The sequence below is a fragment of the Canis lupus genome, chromosome 36 (assembly GCF_048164855.1).
Source record: "Canis lupus baileyi chromosome 36, mCanLup2.hap1, whole genome shotgun sequence".
NCBI lineage: Eukaryota > Metazoa > Chordata > Mammalia > Carnivora > Canidae > Canis > Canis lupus.
The window spans coordinates 24,272,804-24,293,338 of record NC_132873.1 but is presented as its reverse complement, the minus strand read 5'-3'; the positions used below and the strand labels follow the sequence as shown (position 1 = coordinate 24,293,338).

The following is a 20,535-nucleotide window of genomic DNA, read 5'->3' as shown; positions in this document are numbered from 1 at the left end:
CCACAACCTGGATCACAGTGGCACATAAGTGACAATGATTATCCTTCACTGTTTACCTGTTTACAAGGACAATTGTCCACAATCTAAATAGGCCTTTTGTAATTGTCAGGACATACTGTGCATGGTACGTAACACAGCATGCTTAGCACACTAATAGACAGCTAATCAAAAAAATAAAAATAAAAATAAAATAAAAGACAGCTAATCTTTAAACTAAATTTGAACTTTATAATAATACCAAGAATGCCCGGAACACCGAACTTTACAATGATACTTGATAATAATATGAAGAATACCAAAAACACTAAGCGTGGTAGGAAATGAGAATTTATAATTTAACCACACTAAACATTACTGACCTCATGGCTAAAGTTTTTCTCCAGGAAAATCATTTCCAGATAATTAGGCAACACCATGTTTTTTTCAATCTTTATATTGCCTTGGAAATATAAGTGGTTTGGAAATTCAAGGATATACGTGGAAATAGTTTCACAAGATCTGACATTTTTCCAAGTAACAAGAATCAGAAAGTCTTTTTGGAAAACTGTCTTTACACCTTCGATTCCTCAATCCACCCATTATTTCATGGTCTGAATGATATAGTTATTTCTCTACTATCCTGATCGAAGGCTGATATCATTGAAATCCTGACTCCAAAGAAATTTATGCCTTAGCTGAGCCAGAGAGTCTTCCACATTTCCTCTACATCTGTGTATGCATCCAGGAATGTCTTGAGAGGATTCTATTTTATGTATATTGAGAAAAGTCCCAGAGAAGGCAAATAACTTACTTTTTTATATAAACATATACTTTTTAAGAGTATTTTTACACCTGATGGCTCAGGAATCAGAGCAAAAGCTAAGAAGCATCCTTTAGACTGGGAGAATGATGTGCTAATTAGACTGCTGTCTGATGACACTTTTGATAAAATAGCTGTGAAAAATCATTAATTTTATGCTTTAAAATGCTGTGTGATTTTGTCTCTGTAACTCATCTGAAGATCACATTACACCTTGCCTCCTCTTTAGCAAGTTTTGTGACAGCCAATGGGCAAAGTTCTGAACTCTCTCCTGAGTTAAGAAGGCAAGATACAATGCAGAGAATATTTAGGGCAGAATTTAAATCATACTTTGTATGATACTATCATGCTGGATACATGTCATTATACATTTGTCCAAATTCATTAGAATGGACAGCACCAAGAATGGACCCTAACATAAACTATGGGCTTTTGATGATTATCAATGGGTCAGTGGAGGTTTATCAATTGTAATAAATGTAACACTCTGGTGAGGGATACTGATAAAGGGAAAGGCTATGGATGTGTGTGTGTGTGTGTGTGTGTGTGTGTGTGTGTGAGAGAGAGAGAGAGAGAGAGAGAGAGAGGAAGTACACAGAAAAATCTCTGTACTTTCCTCTCAATTTTGCTGTGAACCTAAAACTGCTCTAAAAGAAGGCCAGAAAAAAAAAAAAAAAAAAAAAAGAAGGAGAAGAAGGCCAGAGCCTTCATGGCCACAGAACACTAATCATCTTCAAGTGGATCGTAGGCCAAAAGCATTTTGGAAGAGTGGAGGCATATCTGATATAGAAAGAAAATTGATACTTTCAAAGTTGGGATGAAAGAAAATGCTGCCATCCTTTTACTTAGACTTGTAAGCAGACTCTTGAAAAGACCCACCTGAGGCATGAAGTGGGGTTCTTTTGGTTACATTGTCTTTCACAAAGATGGATGCGCCCTGGTTGATAAGTGCTTCCACACATTCTGTGTGTCCCTTAAAGGCAGCCAGGTCCAGAGCCGTGCGGCCTTTCTCATCCCTGATGTCCAGGTCCACCAGCGACTGCAGAAGGACTTCCACGGCTTGATGGTGCCCATTGTAGGCCTGAAAGAAGAAACAAATGACTCAAATGCTCGCTTACCTCAAATCCCACAACAGCCCACATGAGAGGCTGAGCCTCCAAGATCAATCTAATAATCTAATACAGACCAACAGTGAATGAATTAATAGAATCTTCTATCTTAGGGATGCCTGGGTGGCTCAGCAGTTGAGCATCTGACTTCAGCTCAGCGGGTGATCCCGGGGTCTCGGGATTGAGTCCCATATCAGACTCCCTGCGAGGAGCCTATTTCTCCCTCTTCTCCCTATTTCTGTCTCTCTGTGTCTCTCATGAATAAATAAATAAAATCTTTATGAAATAAAAAGGAATCTTCTATCTATCAGTCCAGTCCTAAACATACTGACACAATCAGAATATTTGGGGGTAGACTTTTCTGTTAAACACAGAAGGAAAAAAAAAATCACTAAAAACAAAGTGGACTTGGTAATTCATCAGATGCTTACAGACCTGTTACCTGTAATAGGACCCTGGGCAAGTTTCTTAATTTCATTTGGAGTTTGTTTTCTCATCTATATATAATGAGAACAGTAAAAGCTGCCTCCCAGGAAAGATAAAAAGAGATAAATTCACACAGGCTTTCTATAATATCTTGCACACAATTGATGCTTCCTCCTTTCTCCTTTACTTCTCCCATTGATTATCATGAAAACATAGACACAATTATGGAAATATATTCCATGTACCAGCACCAAGTTCAGGCCTCGTGTGAGGTCCTATGCTATGTTAGGTTAAGAGGCTTCATGCTACTAAAGCACAACATTGAAAGCCTGAGAGATCTTTTTCTTTAAGTCTGTAAGGTTAAAAAAAAAATGTATATGTGCACACAAGGTAAAGGACATTGGAAATAAAAGGGAGGAGGGATAAGGATAGGAGGGGGGACTTCATGGGGGTGGAGGAGGGAGTGAAGGGGATACAGGAAAAACCTGCCACAGAGCCCTCAGCAGCCAGGGTCCCCTCCTTGTCAGCTGCATTTTTTATTTTCCCACCACACTGATTCCTCAAGGCACAACATATTTGGAAGAAAGCTTAGCACAGACAAAAGATCAATCTCCAATACATAAAACGCTCTTACAAACCACTTTAAACTTAGGAAAATGTACAAAAGGCATGAAAAGACAGCTCACAGAAAAAGAAACATGAAAGGTCAATGAACATACGGAGAAAATATGTAAATTTTTTAAGGTACTATTTCTCAACTACCAGATTGACAATGATTAAGTTTGGTCATGTCTCGTATTAGTTAAGACATGGTGAGAAAAGCACATGAGTGGCTCAGCTGGTTAAACAGCTGCCTTTGGCTTAGGTCATGATCCCAGGGTTCTGGGATCGAGCCCCCTCCCCGGGCAATCTGCTCTGTGGGTAATCTGCTTCTGCCTCCCCTGCTCATTCTCATTCTCTCTCTCTGTCTCAAAAAAAAAAAAAAAAAAAAAAAAAAAAAAAAAAAAAAAGACATGCAAACATATGACATTTGTGAAGAATGGCTTGACAAAATCTATCAAAAACTTTTTGAAAAATTAAGCTTCAGACAGTATGTATAACATGACCTCATTTATATAAAAAGGAAATATATTCAGATATATACCTATCTATATCTGTGTATATTTCTATATCCATAGAAAACTTTAAAAGAATACAAAAGAAACTTAAAAGGGGAAAAAAAAAGAAACTTAAAAGGGTAGAGGTGGCTACCACTAGAAATGGAATATAAAATAATGAGTATATGGACTTATTTCATCTTACCTTTTTAAAAATCATTTGAATTTTTTCCTAAGTATATGTTAACGATACCAAAAACTACACATAAAAAGACCCATAGAATTTAAGAGTATTGATAGGAATTGCTTTAATACTCTCTCTTTACATTATTTTTGTGAATGATTATGGTTATGATGTATTAAACATATATTACCTATAATATGCAGTATAATATTTCACATGCTGATGAATCTCAAATTTATATCCCATTGCTAACTTCTCTTTTTTACTTTTAGACTTGTAGATTCAACTGCCTATTGATATTTCCACTTGAAAATATGCATTTCAAGCTTAACACATTCCAAAACAAATTATTTTAATAAAGATTTTATTTATTTATTTGAGAGAGAGAGAGAAGGCACAAGCAGGAGGGAAGAGGAAAAGGGAGAAGCAGACTCCCCACTGAGCAGGGAGCCTGATGTGCCGCTCCATCCCAGGATCACGACCTGACACAAAGGCAGACACCTAACTGACTGAGCCACCCAGGTGTCTCCCAAACCAAATTCTGAATTTCCTTCCCCAGACTTGCTCCATCTGCAGCCTCCTCCATCAGAGTAAGCGGCAATGCTATACTTCGAGTCACTCAGACCCGAAACTTCAGAGTCACCTTTATCTCTCCTCTCAAGCCCAGGGCTGGAGCTGTGTGCAAGGGCTCTGGGACACTAGGGAAATGGGTGCTGAAAGGTAGTGCCTCTCTCCCCCTCCCAGCTGTGCCATGCCCTGGGACAGGGATGTGTCTGCTGAGAGGAAAGGATCCCTTTTGCTAACCACACAGGCGTCATAGGTTCTCTGGCAGGAAAACACCTAACTTCACATCCCTGTTCTAATTCAGACAGAAGTGCGGTGTGGCTAGTAGCAGCCCTCAATGTACCATCATTTCTACTCTTTCTTTAAAATATATCCAGAATCTACACAGTTCTCACCATAGCGCCATCCTCTTGCCAAGATATGGCAAGTGCTTTCCTTTCCATCCTTGCCCCGCTGCAATCTGTTACTGACACAGCCTCCAGATGAAATCTCTTAAAACCCAAGTTGGACATATCAGTCTTTGATGAAAACTAGTCAATGGCTTCTTCCTTCTTTGATAATTAAAATCCAAGGCTCTTAGGATGAGGCCTCCTTCTACTCTGATCAATATACCTCTTCACTCACTCTGTTCAACCACACTTACTGCCACCTTCCCCCCTGCCCCCCACCCCATGGTTAAATACATGCATTTCCTCCTCTGGGCTATTGCATCTGTACTTTCTTTCTTTTTAAAAGTTTATTTTTTTTTAGTAATCGCTACACCCAAGGTGAGGCTCAAACTCACGACCCCAAGACCAAGAGTCACTTCTCCCTCTGACTGAGCCAGCCAGGAGCCCCTGCATCTGTATTTTCTATTTCTTCTAAAAAGCTCTTCCCCCTGAGGGCCGCGTGGCTCTCCTGGTACTTCTGCTTCAAATATCCTTATCTGGAGGCTTTCCAGAGCCAAAATGCAGCCCTCCACACTCCACCTCAGCATACTACCAGACTCTCCCCACCACACTTACCCTGCTTCATTTTATCTGTATAGCACTTATTACCACTTGATATCTATTACTTATCTGTTGTCTTGTTTATTATCTGTGGTTGAAGGCATTTCAAGTGTATTGTTCACTGCTGTAATCCTAAATCATGCCTGGTGCATAATTGACACTCAATGACTATTTGATGAATAAATGAATTAATATGATGGCTGTTATAATCATTTATTACTATTAGCAGTGGAAATATATTTTTAAATAGCAGCTATTTACCTATGCAAACAATCTTTTTATTGATGAAAAAACAAAACAAGCAACAATTAATTTGTCACCAAGATCACTTAGCTATTGAGGGGCCAAATTAGAATTTGAAACCCAGAATCTGCAATGTCTTATACTTTTTTCCAGTGACTCCACTTAATTGACTTTTAAACAAGATACTTTTGTCTCTACAGGTAATGGCATGAAAGAGTTGAATAACAAATGTTGAATTAAAAACCTAGACACCTCCCTCTCTAGAAGGCTTGACACAGAGATACAGTGACTTGATCACAATTATGAGGCAAGAAGGTACACACTCAGGCTAACTTCTAGACTATTGTTCTTTTACTATACAAACTGCCTTTCTTGAGACAGGAAAATAAATTCCTACATGTCCACCTCTCTGACCTGTACTTGCTGTGTGAACCATATTTGCATAAGATTGTAAGCCTTCAGTCTCACCAGGATTTTGAAGCAATAACTAAATTTATTGAGCCCTTGCTGTGTGTCAGGCAGTATTAGACATGTAGCACCTCATTTAATGGCCATGACAACCCATCATTTGGATGCTACTGTTATCCCTGTTTTACTGAGCGGGACACAGAAAGGCAGAGACATTACCCAGCCTTTCCATGGTCATTTAGCCTTAGATGGTGGAGGTGACATTCAAAGACCAATTGACCCTTGAGCCTGAACAGTGGGCTTTTCATGAGCTCCTACGGAAAGGGTGCAAAAAGACCAAAAGGAACATGATTCTTTACCTCTTGATTATAGGAAATGTCAAACTTGTACAAAGAGAAGAGGAGAATGTAATGAATTCCTATATACCTACCACCCAGTTTCAACCATTATCAACTGGCCATAGGTAATTTTAAGCCAACTTGGGAGGACCTATCCTCCTGTAAAAAGTTGTGGTACTAGGAGTGTCTACATCAGGGTATAAATCAGCCTATCTTACTTTATTCTGGGCTTATCTGTGACTTATTTGAAAATTGACTTTTCATAAAACTTCTCATTTTAAAGTATAATGGTAGCTACTGCTTCAGCTTATGTGTAAATCCTGACTTCCCACCAAAGGGAAATGAATTCTTTATAGATAATAGCAGGGCCTAGATGTCATTTGCAAATATTGGTTTCTTCAGTGCCAGTTACTATTATCACAAAGATAATAAACATTTTAATTTCCATCAATATGCTTTAGCCTAGGAAAATAGAATTGGCAACTTGTAAATGGCATGTGTATCTACAAAATATGATGGCTAACATATTTAGATTTAATAAAGAGAAGACACAGGAGAAAGAGAAATGTACATAGGAAGCAAGCCAATGTGAAGGAATCAGCTCTGTTCAGAAGAGCAGAGTCACATTAAGGCACTTAAGTTAGGTGTTAAACTTATCCCCATAATTTCTCCTTTAATCCGCACCACAAACAATCCATCAACCTATGTTAAATTTGGAGGCCTAATATTAAAAAAAAAAAAAAAAGATGGAGTGACACTGCTGGCAATTAGGAAAGCTTCAGAATTCCAACCCATGCTTTCTTCTCTATTAGGCACTTTAAATTCTCTTAAAGACAGAATGGTTGAAAGGCCAGATTTACCCACAGAACTCCTTTCATTTCTTTCCCTAGTCTAGCTTGAATTTTAGCATGCAAAAGCATTACCCCACAGAATTGAAGACACAAAACTATGTACACTCAACTTTAAGGGCAATTTAAGGGGAACAGTAAGGGTAACTTTGATTAGACAAGAACTTTCACTTATTTCCACACTTTAGAGCTTAACTCTAGAAACAAATGACCATGTGATATGGAATTCTATTTTAGGGTTAAATGCATGATTCTGCCTTTGAGCAGGTATATGGTTCTTGGAGTATACAAAAAAGTATACAATAAAGCTTTAAACTCTTTGAAGGAGGCACAGGTAGGCAGGAAAGGAGACTTTTCTCATGTCAGCAGTACATGAGGAAAATTGCCCTATTACTCTATTTCCTTCCCAAACCAGATATTTAGTAGATAGTTTCACCAATGATTTCTGAAACAAGTTACCTCCTAAATGAGGAGGCAATCACACAAAAGAACAAATATGCTTGTTCAAAAAGCACGAAGTAGTTTGGCTTTCAATAGACAACCCAGTTAAAACCTTCACCAGAGGTAGCAATCATACATTTTAAATTTAATTTTTGAAAAATATTTATTAAAAATATTTCATTAGGTAATTTAAGTATGTCTTAAACACAATTAATTTCTTTGAACTTTTTAGATAGGGACTTAGGGCAATCAGGAGAAAAAATTTGGGATCGCAAGAGAATCCACAAAACAATGGGTCCATCTGGAAATCTTGACAGCTGGAGCCTTTCATTTGCATAGGCTTGTTCCTTGATTTAATTTTTTCAAGTGGATGAAATGTTTATGAAATTCACTCGGTTGATAACCCTAGAGACTTGAATCATTCAGCCAGGAAATAGTAACTCAAGGCAGGTCAGGTGTTTTTGTGGCAGTCAAGGTTTGGGGGCATCTGGGTCTATTTCATTGCTAGAATGCATTCATAGAAGAAATAATGTGCCTTGGGTTTTTATCAGGTTAATTGCCACCGAGGCCCCTGGAGAGAAGGATGGGCATATCTATAGGGTTCTTGAAGCAAATAATGATTTTTTAAAAGATGTTATCATTTAGAGGGCAAGAATAACATAGTTTTAGAATTAATCCACTGCTATCACCCTGGTCAAAGTTATCGTCATCACCATCGTCATCACTTCCTGGTTGTCTTGCTTCTCTTATTGTTCCCTTACAATGCAAACTCCACACAGAAGCTAAAGTGATCCTTTTCAAATAAGCCACATCATATCATCTGTCTCTTCAAATTCCTCCTAATGGTTTTCTGATTTGCTCAGAGTAAAAGTTGAAGTTCTTACAATGGAGTACAAGGCCCTGCCCTGACTCCCTGCGTCATCCACATGTCAGACCTTGCCCCCTACCATTCTCCCTTCCCTACTCTGCTATTCGGGGACCATGATGAGCATGCCCTTACCCCAGGAACTCTGCACTTCTTCCCAGCACACTCTTCTGTCAGCTATCAACATGGCCAGCTCTTAAGGTCTTTGTTCAAACATGAGATTCTAGGCTATGTAAAGTAGAGCCTCATCTGGCACCTCAGTGTTGCCTTGCTGAGCCCATTTGGAGCATGTGCAGCATTTCTTGCCATTTGTCATGTTATATTTTTACTTGCCTATTTCTCTCCTAGACTAGAAACTCCACAAGGACAGAAGCTGTTCTGTCCACAAGGACAGAAGTTTTGTTCACTGCCACCTCTCCTGCTGCTGGAACATGTGCTTAGCACACACCCAGTTAGCATAGGTCAGATGAAAGAACGATACGTTAGCAGTAGTGAGGATGAAGCTGATTGCACATATGTGCCAGCCATGGTTCTAACCACTCTACATGCATGAACTCATGTCAACCCCACAATGGCCCTGTGATAGAGGTACTGCTATTCTCATATTATCGGTGAGGAAACTGAGACACAAGAGGTGAGGTATTGGCTAAGATCAGACAAAAAAAAAAAAAGCCAATTAAATAAATTTATAAGTTAGGAAGGGCTTGGGGGTCTTTAACTCACTCTTTTTAATTTACAAGTGGGAAAACCATGACTAGATGAGTTGTTAATGGGAGGACTGGTGACTGGGACCTCCTTTCTGGGTGTACTTCCTAGGTGCCTGCAGAACTGCCAATGCCCAGTTCTCTCCAATGATGACATACTACCCTGTCTTTACATGACCACAAACCCACAGATCTTAGCAGAGCAACTGGCACACAGTAAGCCCTCAACAATAATTTGGGGTGAAAAAAAGAATGAAAGATGACAGAACTTGGGGAAGCAAAGGAAGTCTCTTCTCAGGTTACTAGCAGATGTGGCAACGCAACCAACCCCACTTACAAAGGGCATGAGAATTCTAGCTGAGATAACCTCAAATAGTCCTCCCTAGGGGCAGCTAACACTGTTTGCGAATGCACAGCCTTGGTGCAGTAGATGGTTGGGCAGAGATTCTAGGGAGCAACCTTTAGAGCAACCTGTAATAAGAGCCAAGTGGCATGAAGTTTTATGCATGCAAATTCCCACTATCCATCTACCTTTCCCACTCTAAATCCATCTCCAGAACAGAGACTGATGCACATTTAAGCCTAATTTCACTAGACTCAAAATGTGTGTGTGTCAGTGGGTGTGTAGTGATGTGTTGGCGGCTGTGGCAGATTGTGGTGAGAAGGATCAGCAGATGTGCTGGCGGGTATGGGGGGAGATTAGCAATGAAGCAGGGGCTGCATGCACTGTGATCAGTTCATCCCAGTCCTTATGGGATGGTTCATACCCTCACCTTGTGTGCCATCAACAAAACACTCCCCTCTGTTCTACAAAATCCCCATCTCATTTTTTCATCAGAATGACACTGAGGAAGAGCTATACTAAGTGAACGTCCTAACAGTTACACTTAGAGACCCAGCCCTTTAACTCTTCTTAGTATTCAGCCACCAGGTACATCCAAACACCATCACCATGGCTGTGGCCTGAGGCCTCACATTGCAGCAGAGCCTTCTACACGTGAGCTGCTATTGCTGGGTATGGCTGCTGGTCCAAGAGGCTCCTGGGAAGAGCTGTTGATCACCAGTTGCCAGAGCCAAGTGGCATGAGGCATGAGGTAGAGTGGTGGGTGAATTTTCTGGCTCGGTCACCCCCTTGGAGAGTTTGGGGATCCTCACCCTGTGCTGTTGCATTTCCTTTCAATGGGGGATATGGAGAGGAAGCTTCAGTGGTGACAGAATAAGTCTTCCTCCCTGCTCTGAGATCTCAGCCAGTACAAGAATCAGAGCCTCATACCTTCTCCGAGATCCTGATTTCAAGTGCGCGGAGAAAAAGCAGAGTTGCAATTATGCATGTGCTCACCTTTCTCTCACAAGTTTGTGTTTAAATATCTGACAAATTTTTAATTGTGGTATTTGATTTACTTTTTGGTAGGTTGTATACTCCTGTATTGTTGGCTATAATCAAATATTTAAAACCAAAATGTTTTCTTCAAATTTCTTCAATTTTTAAAAATTTAACTACTGGATGATAATAATTTTAAAGATTGTTAAAAAGTATAATAATCATTTATTAAGTACACTATGGTAAAGGCATTAAGAAAATGATCTCTTCCTTTGCCCCCATTTTACAGGTGGGGAAACTGAGGCCTCGCTGAGGTAAGTATGTGTCTGAGGTCACCAGTGGGGAAGTTAGGATTGGAATTTGAGTCCGTCTTTCTATAACTTGTGCCTTTATCCATGTCCTGTTATCATTATTAGTATTATTGTGCTACTATGCTTTCATTTTAAGAGCAGCCTAATTCCAGGAACACTTAGTTTCTTTTTGTAATCGGGGAAGCCACCCACAGCACCTCACTTACAGCTAAGTGGAGCGGACTCTTGGTAGCACCGGAGTCAGAATCTTCAAAACCATTGTTGGTTCTTTCTAAAAGCTGTGAAGACAAAAAGGAAAAAATAGTACATGAGTAAAATTTGCAGAGGGCATCCTCCTTTATGAAAACTGATGTTGACATAAACGCAAAAGAGGCTTCAGAAATGTAAAAAATAATGCAACTTGGCAATATAAGAAACCTGGTACGGCATATCTGAAACAAATAAGAACTTGGACTTAGCCTGTCTGAAACCAGATACTCTAGCTGAATATTTCAACTTCTATATCATCTCAGCATTTGCTGATGAAAAAAAGGCTTTCATACTTGAAAGATGCTCGGCTTCACCAATCCAGGAAAATAATTCATGTTTAATCCACTTTTTACCCAGTAATAATGAAAAATTATAATACCCAATATTTATTCCATTATCAAATGTGCATTTACTTGAGATAGTGTTGAAAAAGACATACAAGGCTCCTATTCTCATGGAGCTGACATTCTAGGGAGGGAAATCATAGACAAACAAATAAATATAGAAATAAGAGAATATCTGCTAATGACATATGCTATAATGAAAATAAAATAGGGTGATGTGATCTGAGATGACTGGGAAGTTACCTAACAGCTGATGATCAGGGAAGTCCTTCTCAAGGAAGGAAAATTAAAGTAAGACCTAAATAAGAAGATTAAACCAAGTAAAAGTGCAGCAAGAGAGTATCCTGGAGGAGGAGGTCATGAAGAAGGGAGTGCAAATGCATCAAGGGGCTACGAATATGGTGACTTGAAGGAACAGAAAGGATAGTGTGACCAGGTTATGATGTTGGTGAGGGTATCAGGAAAAAGACATTCTCATTGACTCTTGGTGGGAACAAATTGTTAAAGCCTTTCTGGATAATCTGTGCACACCTGTGACCCTAGGAATCAATTCATAATAAATAATTAGACAAGTGTATGATGATGCATGTACAAAGATAATTCTTCAATGAATATTTTTTTTCTTTTTTTTTTCAATGAATATTTTATGAATGATTACCAATGTGCCTAGACATTGAAGGTTCAATAATAAATAAAATATTAAAATATCCATTTTCTTGGGAAGAGGGTAGGCAATAAAAGAAAGAAATTAAGCAGTTAGTTAGAAAATGGTATGTGCTATGGAGAAAAGTAAAACCAAGAAGGAGGGATCAGAGGGCCAGAGAGGAAGTCAGTTTGCAACTTAAATAGGGTGATCAGGGAAGGTCTTACTGGCTGAGAAAAATCTTGAAGGTAGTGAGAGAGCCTTATAGACATCTGGGGGAAGAGCATTCCAAGCAGAAGGGCCAGCATCCGCCAAGTCCCTCTGGAATAGGTGTCCTTAAGGACATCGAGGATGCTGGAACAGAGTGAGCAAGGACAAGAATGACAGGAAAGGAAATCAAAGAGATGGTGGTAATGGGGGTAGGAGTGTCATCAAGAGGCTTCTGGGTTATTATAAGATTTTTGACTTTTCATCCTGAGATGGAATTTCACTGGAGTGTTTTAAGCATAGAATGACATGTTCCAACTTTTAGACTCTAGGGAGGGCACAGAGAGAACCTGGGGCAATAGTTCTAGAGAGAAACAACAGTGGCTTAAACCAGCAGAGAGTAGTGGGGATGAAGAGAGGTAGTTGGACTGTAGATATTTTTGGAGGTAGAATCAACAGGATTTCTGATGGATTGATTGAACATGAATCTAAGAGAAAGAGAGAAGTCAAGGATGACTCCTAGGATTTTGTCCTATACAAATGTAAGGGTGGCAGTTCGATGAACTGAGATGGAAAAGACCAAAGGTGAAATATACCTAGTGGGAAAGAATGAAAGTTGGTTTTGGAAATGTTAAGTTTGAGATGTTTTTGAAGTGTCCAAAAGTGCCTGTTAACCAAGCAGCTGTTGGGTACAGGTATTTAAAGCCACAAGACTGGATAAGATGAACAAGAGAGTAAAGTAAACAGAGATGAGAGATGAGCAGAAAGTTGGAGAGATGAGGGGGAACTAGCAGGAAGACAGACTGAGCAGATGAACTAGAAGGAACACCAGGAAGTGTGAGGTCTGGAAACCAAGTGAAGAAAATGTTCCAATGAGATAATGAGTAACCATGTCATAAGTCCTGATAGGTCAAGTAAAATGAGCCCTGAGAATTGATCACTGGGTTTGGCAACACGAGACTATTAGTGACTCTGTGAAGAGCAGTTTATCAGAACATTGTTTATATGAAAAAAATAGAAAAATAAATAGCAATAGAGATGGGTTAAATAAACTGAAGTGAGACAAGGATTTCTGGGGAAAAAGTGGAGTAGGAAGTTTCGAAGCTCACCTCATCCTACAAATACAGCTAGATAACACCAACATCAGCACAAATAACCCAGAAAACAATCCAAAGATTGGCAGCACAGACTCTCCACAGCTATGCATAGAGAGGAGGGCACATCAAAGCGGGTACAAAAGGTAGAAATGTAGTTGGGAGCTAAATGGACCCGCAGGACTGTAGGAGGGAGGGAGGAACAATGGGGGCGCAGAGGAGGGAGAGAAACAGACCATTACACCACGCACCCCAGGCACAGGAACCCACACAGGGAAGACAAATCCCTGTAACATTTGGCTTTGAAAATCAGAGGGGCCTAATTTTGTGAGTTCTTAGAATCAGTGGGGCTTAACACCTGGAACGTGAAAAATCAGTGAGCTCAACTCTGGGAGAGCCAGGAGGGTGAGAAGAAACTGAGTTCTACCTTTAAAGAGATAGCACACAAACAGCCTAGTAGAGATAAGGCATAGAAGCAGCAGTTTGAAAAACACCTGGGGTAGGACAGCCCAGGTGGCTCAGTGGTTTAGCGCCGCCTTTGGCCCAGGGCCTGATCCTGGAGTCCCGGGATCGAGTCCCACGGTGGGCTCCCTGCATGGAGCCTGCTTCTCCCTCTGCCTGTGTCTCTGCCCCTCTCCCTCTCTGTCTCTCATGAATAAATAAATAAAATTAAAAAAAAAGAAAAGAAAAACGCCTGGGGTATAGGCAAAGATTTATTTACTAATCTCAGAGTGTGTGCCAGAGGGGCAGGGATTTTTAGGAGACTTCTCTAAGAATCAAAGAGTTGGCAGATACCATTTCCCACCCCTGCCCCCAGCCTAGACACACTGTCCAACACTGTGCCAACATTTTCCACCTAACTTGTTAACAGTGGCCCTGCCCTGGTGTTCTTCTACAGACCTGTGCCCCTTCAATATGTCCTTGGCTGGAGCCCATTCAAAGAGGTGCCACAGGCCTGGCAGTGTGCAAGTAGCCCTGACAGTAGCCAGCAATGCTCCAAAGTGACTCCTTCCCTGGGGAGAAGGGAGGATAACTACACACACCAGTCTGACTGTGGCCCCAGCAGTGAGCTGGAAGCAGACATCAGGTCTGACTGCAGGCCCCTCTCATAAAAAAAAAACCCAAAAAACCAACCAACCAACCAACCAACCAACCAACCAAACAAACAAACAAACAAACAAATTTCTCAGGAGACCACACAGGGAAAATACACTCAAGTTTGGTGCTACTGTATCTCTGGCAAATGCCTAGTCTAACTCAACTTAAGTTGAAGGCAGCCCCATTTGGCCCACTAGTAACAAAGAGACCAAACCCTGCCCAAAACAGGCAACAAGAGCTATCAGTGATGACTGGACTGAAGGCAAAAGCGGCCCAACCACAACAGTGGGGTGCACACAACACACATAGGAGATACCCCAAGATGCTAGGTTCTGGTAAACAGGGGACTTTGCCCTACAGGGTACCATTTCTTCATAAGGCCACTATTTTCAAGAACAGGAGATGTAGTGGACTTTCCTAACATATATAAACACACACAGAAAGTTAGACAAAAATGAGGAGACAGGGGAATATGTCCCAAATTAAAAAATAGGGCAGGAAAACATCAAGAAAGCTAAAATAAATGGAGATAAGTAATATACTTGATAGAGAATTTAAAGTAATGGTCATAAAGATATTTACTAGACTTGAGAAAAGAGTGGAGGATCTCAGTGAGACCCTCAACAAAGAGTTATAAAACATAAGAACCAACCAGAGATGAACTCAAGAACTGAAATTTAAAATTTACTAGATGAAATAAATAGTAGACTAGAGGATGTGGAAGAATGGTCAGTGATCTGGAGGACAGAGTAATGGAAAGCAATCAAACTGAACAGTAGAGAGAAAAAATAATAATAATAAATGAAAACAGACTTAGGGAACTCAGTGACACCATCAAGTGTGATAGCATTTACATTATAGGGATCCCAGAAAGAGAAGAGATAGGAAAGAAGGCAGAAAATTTATTTGAAGAAATAATATCTGAAAACTTCCTGAATCTACAGAAGGAAACAGAAATCCAGATCTAAGACCCACAAAGATCCCCAACAAAAATCTACCCAAGGAGGTCTACAGCAAGACAGGTAGTGATTAAAATGGTAAAAAGTAGTGATAAAGAGAATTTTAAAAGCTATAAGAGAAAAGAAAACAGTTACATAAAAGGTAAGCCCCATTAAGCTATCAGCGGACTTTCCAGTAGACACTTTGCAGACCAGAAGGGAATGGCATGATATATATTCAAAGTGCTGAAAGAAAAAAATCCTGCAACCAAGAACACTCTATCCAGCAAGGCTATCATTCAGAATAGAAGGAGAGATAAAGAGTTTCCTAGACAAACAAAAGTTAAAGGAATTCATCACCCCTAAACAAGATCTAAAACAAATGTTAAAGGGGACTTTTTTTTTTTGAGAGAGAGAGAGAGTGCGCACATTGTGCACAAACAGTGAGGAGAGGCAAGGGGAGAGGGAGAGAGAGAATCCCAAGCAGACTTCACACTCAGTACTGAGCTCAGCTCAGGGCTCAATCACACAACCCTGAGATCACGACCTGAGCCCAACTCAAGAGTCAGACGCTTAACCAACTAAGCCACCCAGGCACCCCTAAAGGGGACTTCAAATTGGAAAGGAAAGACCATAAGTAGAAGAAAACTACAAAGCACAAAAGCATTAAATTAGCTATATCTATATAAATCAGTCAAGGGATTCACAAAATAAAAGGATGTAAGTAAGGTATGATACCATATACCTAAAACATAGGGGTGGGAAGAGAAGTAAAGAATGGGTTCAAACTTAAGCAATCATCAATTAAATATACACTGCTATATGAAGAAGATGTTATATATAAACCTATTGGTAACTATAAATTAAAAGCCAGTAATATATATGCAAGAAAATAAAGAGAAAGGAATCCAAGTATATCACTAAAGAAATCCAGCAAACCATGAAAGAAAAAAAAAAGCAAAAGAGGAAAGGAGCAGAGAAGAACTACAAAAACAACCACAAAACAAATAACAAAATGGCAATAAGTACCTACCTACCTACCAATAACTGCTTTGAGGGGCACCTGGGTGGCTCAGTCAGTTAAGTATCTGCCTTTGGCTCAGGTCATGATCCCAGAGTCCTGGCACTGAGTCCCACACTAGGCTTCCCACTCAGTGGGCAGTCTGCTTCTCCCTCTCCTGCTACCCTTCCCTCTACTCATGCTCTCTCTTCTAAATAAATAACTCTCTTTTAAATAAATGAATAAACGAATAAAAAAATAAATAAATAGATAAATAAATAAATAAAATCTTAAAAAAATACTTTGAATGCAAATGGACTAGCTGTTCCTATCAAGAGACATGGGGTGACGGAATGGATAAAAAAGCAAGATCTATCTATACGCTGTCTAAAAGACTCATTTCAGATTTAAAGACACATGCAGATTGAAAGTATGCATATAGAAAGGCATTTATTATGCAAATTTAAGTGAAAAGAAAACCAGGGTAGTAATATTTACATCAGACAAAATAGACTTTAAAACAAAGACTGTAAAAAAATAAAAATAAAAATAAAAAAATAAAATAAAACAAAGACTGTAACAAGAGACAAAGAAAGAAACTATATAAGCATAAAGGGAATAATCCAACTGGAAAATATAACAACTATAAATATTTTATGCACCCAATATGGGAGCACCCATATACATAAAGCAGCAAATAACAAACATAAAGGAAGTAATTGACAATGATATAATAATAGTGGGTGACATTACTACTCTACTCACATTAATGCATAGATTATCCGACAGAAAATCATCAAGGAAACAGTGGCTCTGAAGGATACATTGGACTACATAGATCTAACAGATATATTCAGAACATTCCATCCCAAAACAGCAGAATACACATTCTTTTCAAGTACATTCTCCAGAACAGAACAGATATTAGGCCACAAAACAAGTCTCATCAAATTCAAAAACACTGAAGTCATACCATGCATCTTTTCTGACCACAGAAATCAACCACAAGAAAGAAATTCTGGAAAGAACACAAATACATGAATTTTAAAGAACATGCCACTAAACAGTGAATGGGTCAACCAAGAAATCAAAGAGGAAATAAAAAAATACATAGAGGTAAATGAAAATGAAAATACAATGGCCCAAAATCTTTGGGATGCAGCAAAAACTGTCCTAAGAGAGAAGCTTATAGCAATACAGGCCTACCCCCAAGAAGTGAGAAAAATCTCAAATAAACAACCGAATCTTAAACCTAAAGGAGCTAGGAAAAAGAAGAATAAACCAAACCCCAAATCGGTAGACAGAAGGAATATATTAGAGTAGAAATAAATGAAATGGAAACTGAAAAACACAATAAAACAGATCAATGAAACAAGGAGCTGGTTCTTTGAAAAGATCAACAAAATGGATAAACCTTTAGCCAGACTTATAGAAGAAGAAGGAGGAGGAAGAGGAAAGAGAAAGAAAAAAGACTCAAACAAAATCAGGAATGAAACAGAAGCAATAACTATACTACAGATACAAAGAACTATAAGAGCATATTATAGAGAATAAAAAATTACATGCCAACAAACTAGACAACCTAAAAGAAATGGATACATTCCTAGAAACATATAACCTTCTAAAATCAAACCAGGATAAAATAGAAAATTTGAACAAACCAATTAGCAGCAATGAAAATGAACCAGTAATCAAAAAACTCCCAACAAACACAAGTCCAGGACCAGACAGCTTCACAGGAAAATTCTATTAACATTTAAAGAAGAGTTAATACCTATTCTTCTCAAATTATTATAAAAAATAGAAGAGAAAGGAGAGCTTCCAAATTCACTCTATGGGACCAGCATTACCCTGATATTAAAACCAGATAAAGACACTCCAAAAAAAAAGAGACCTATAGGCCAATATCTTTGATGAACATGATGAAAAAATCCTCAACAAAACATTGTAAAATAAGTCCAATAATACATTAAAAAAATCATTCACCACAATCAAGTGGGATTTATTCCTGGAATGCAAGTGTGATTCAATATTCGGCAATCAATCAACAGGATACATCACATCAACAAGAGAAAGGATAAATCAATGTAATCATTTCAATAAATGCAAAAAGAAAGCATTTGACAAAGTACAACATCCATTCATGATAAAAATCCTCAACAGAGCAGGTTTAGAGGGAACATACCTCAAGATAGTAAAGGCCACATGTGAAAAACCCATGGCTAACATCATACTCAATGGTGGAAAAGCTGAGAGCTTTTCTTTTAAGCTCAGGAACAAAACAAGGATGTCCACTCTCATATACATATATCTCATATATATATAGAGCGTTGTCAATGAATGGTGTTGTGAAAACTGGACAGGTACATGCAAAAGAGTGAAACTGGACCACTTTCTTACACCATGCACTAAAATAAACTCAAAATGGATTAAGGACCTAAATGTGAGACCTGAAACCATAAAAATCCTAGAAGACAGCATGGACAGTAATTGCTCTGACATCAGCCACAGCAACATTTTTCTAGATATGTCTCCTGAGGCAAGAGAAACAAAAACAAAAATAAACTATTGGGACAGTATTAAAACAAACAGCTTCTGTAAGCAAAGGAAACAATAAAATAAGAAGACAACATAATGAATGGGGGAAAATATTTGCAAATGACATAACTGATAAAAAGTTAGTATCCAAAATATGTAAAGAATTTACAACTCACCACCAAAAAAACATATAATCCAATTAAAAAATAGGCAGAAGGCATGAGCAGACATTTCTCCAAAGAAGACATCCAGATGGCCAACATATAAAATGATGCTCAACATTACCCATCATCAGTGAAATGCAAATCAAAACCACAATGAGATATCACTTCACATCTGTCAGAATGGCTAAAATTGAAAACACAAGAAAAAACAAATGTTGACAAGGACATGGAGAAAGATGATCCCTGGTGTACTCTTGGTGGGAATGCAAATTGATGTAGCCACTGTGGAAGACAGTATGGAGGCTGCTCAAAAAATTAAAAACAGAATTATAATATAATCCAGTAATTCCACTACTGGATATTTACCCAAAGAATATGAAAACATTAATTTGAAAGGTATATGCACTCCTATGTTCATGGAAGCATTATTTATAAAGCCAAGATATGGAAGCAGCCCAAGTGTCCATCAATAGATGAATGGATAAAGAAAATGTGGTGTATATACATGCACGCACAATGGAATATTATTCAGCCATAAAAAGAATGAAATCTTGGCATTTGCAACAACATGGATGGACCTAGAGACTACAATGCTAAGTGAAATAAGTTAGAGAAAGACAAATACCATATGATACCCACATGTGGAATTTAAGAAACAAAACAAAGGAAGAAAGAAAAAAAGAGACAAACCAAAAAACAGACTCTTAAATACAGAAAAAAAAAAAAAAACCTGATGGCTAGAGGGGAGGTGAGGGGATGGGTGAAATAGGTGAGGAGGATTTAGAGTACACTTATCTTGATGAACACTGAGTAATGTATAGAATTGTTGAGTCACTGTATTGTACATCTGAAATTAATGTAACACTGTATGTTAACTACACTGGAATTAACTTCTTAAAAGTCAATCAGAGAAAGACAATTATCATATGGTTTCTCTCTTATATGGAATAGATGAAACAGAGCAGAAGATCATAGGGGAAGGGAGGGAAAACTGAATGGGAAGAAATCAGAGAGGGAGACAAACCATGAGAGACTCTTAACTCTAGGAAACAAACAGAGGGTTGCTGGAGGGTAGGGGTGGGGTAACTGGATGACGGGCATTAAGGAGGGCATGTGATGTGATGAGCACTGGGTGTTACATGCAACTGATGATTAACTGAACTCTACCTCTGAAACTAATGATGTACTTACCGTATGTTGGCTAACTGAATTTAAATTTTAAAAAGTTTAAATAAAGTATCTCAGTAAATAAATAAGAGTGGTGTAATCACCCATTGAGATTATCCCTCTTCATGTTGCCTTTAAGTCTTTGTATAATGATGTCCCCAAAAGGAACAAAAATCCAACACCCAAAGCAGTGGTGTGTGGTGAACATGGCGGTACTCAACATCCACTCCCGCCTCCTCATCGGTGGGTTTGGGCTGCGAAGTCTAGATGGTTATAAACTAGGTTTCCTAGACTCCCTTGAACCAGGGTTCCAGATGTAATTTAAGTCTGTCTATTGGATGCACTAACCTGAGATACTGAAGACAGAAAGACCTGAGGACATCTCTGATTTCTGGTGATGAGCACAGTTGTGATGACTCTCAGCTACCTGCATATGGGCTCCTGGC

The 20,535-nt window shown here is 38.9% G+C and overlaps 1 protein-coding gene across 17 annotated transcripts in view; it reads right to left on the bottom strand.

Moving 5' to 3' along the window:
- Positions 1-20,535, bottom strand: part of ANKRD44 (ankyrin repeat domain 44) — a 361,909-nt gene that overhangs the window by 82,674 nt on the left and 258,700 nt on the right. For all 17 annotated transcript variants that reach the window (XR_012025054.1, XR_012025055.1, XR_012025051.1 and 14 more), the window contains exons 17-18: positions 10,854-10,925; positions 1,679-1,880 (exon numbers count right to left, since the gene is read on the bottom strand). Coding sequence is in view for 11 of the 17 variants with exons in the window: in XM_072813230.1 (XP_072669331.1) it covers positions 1,679-1,880; positions 10,854-10,925 (274 nt within the window). In the remaining 6 variants the exon portion in view is untranslated. The remainder of the gene's footprint in view (positions 1-1,678; positions 1,881-10,853; positions 10,926-20,535) is intronic.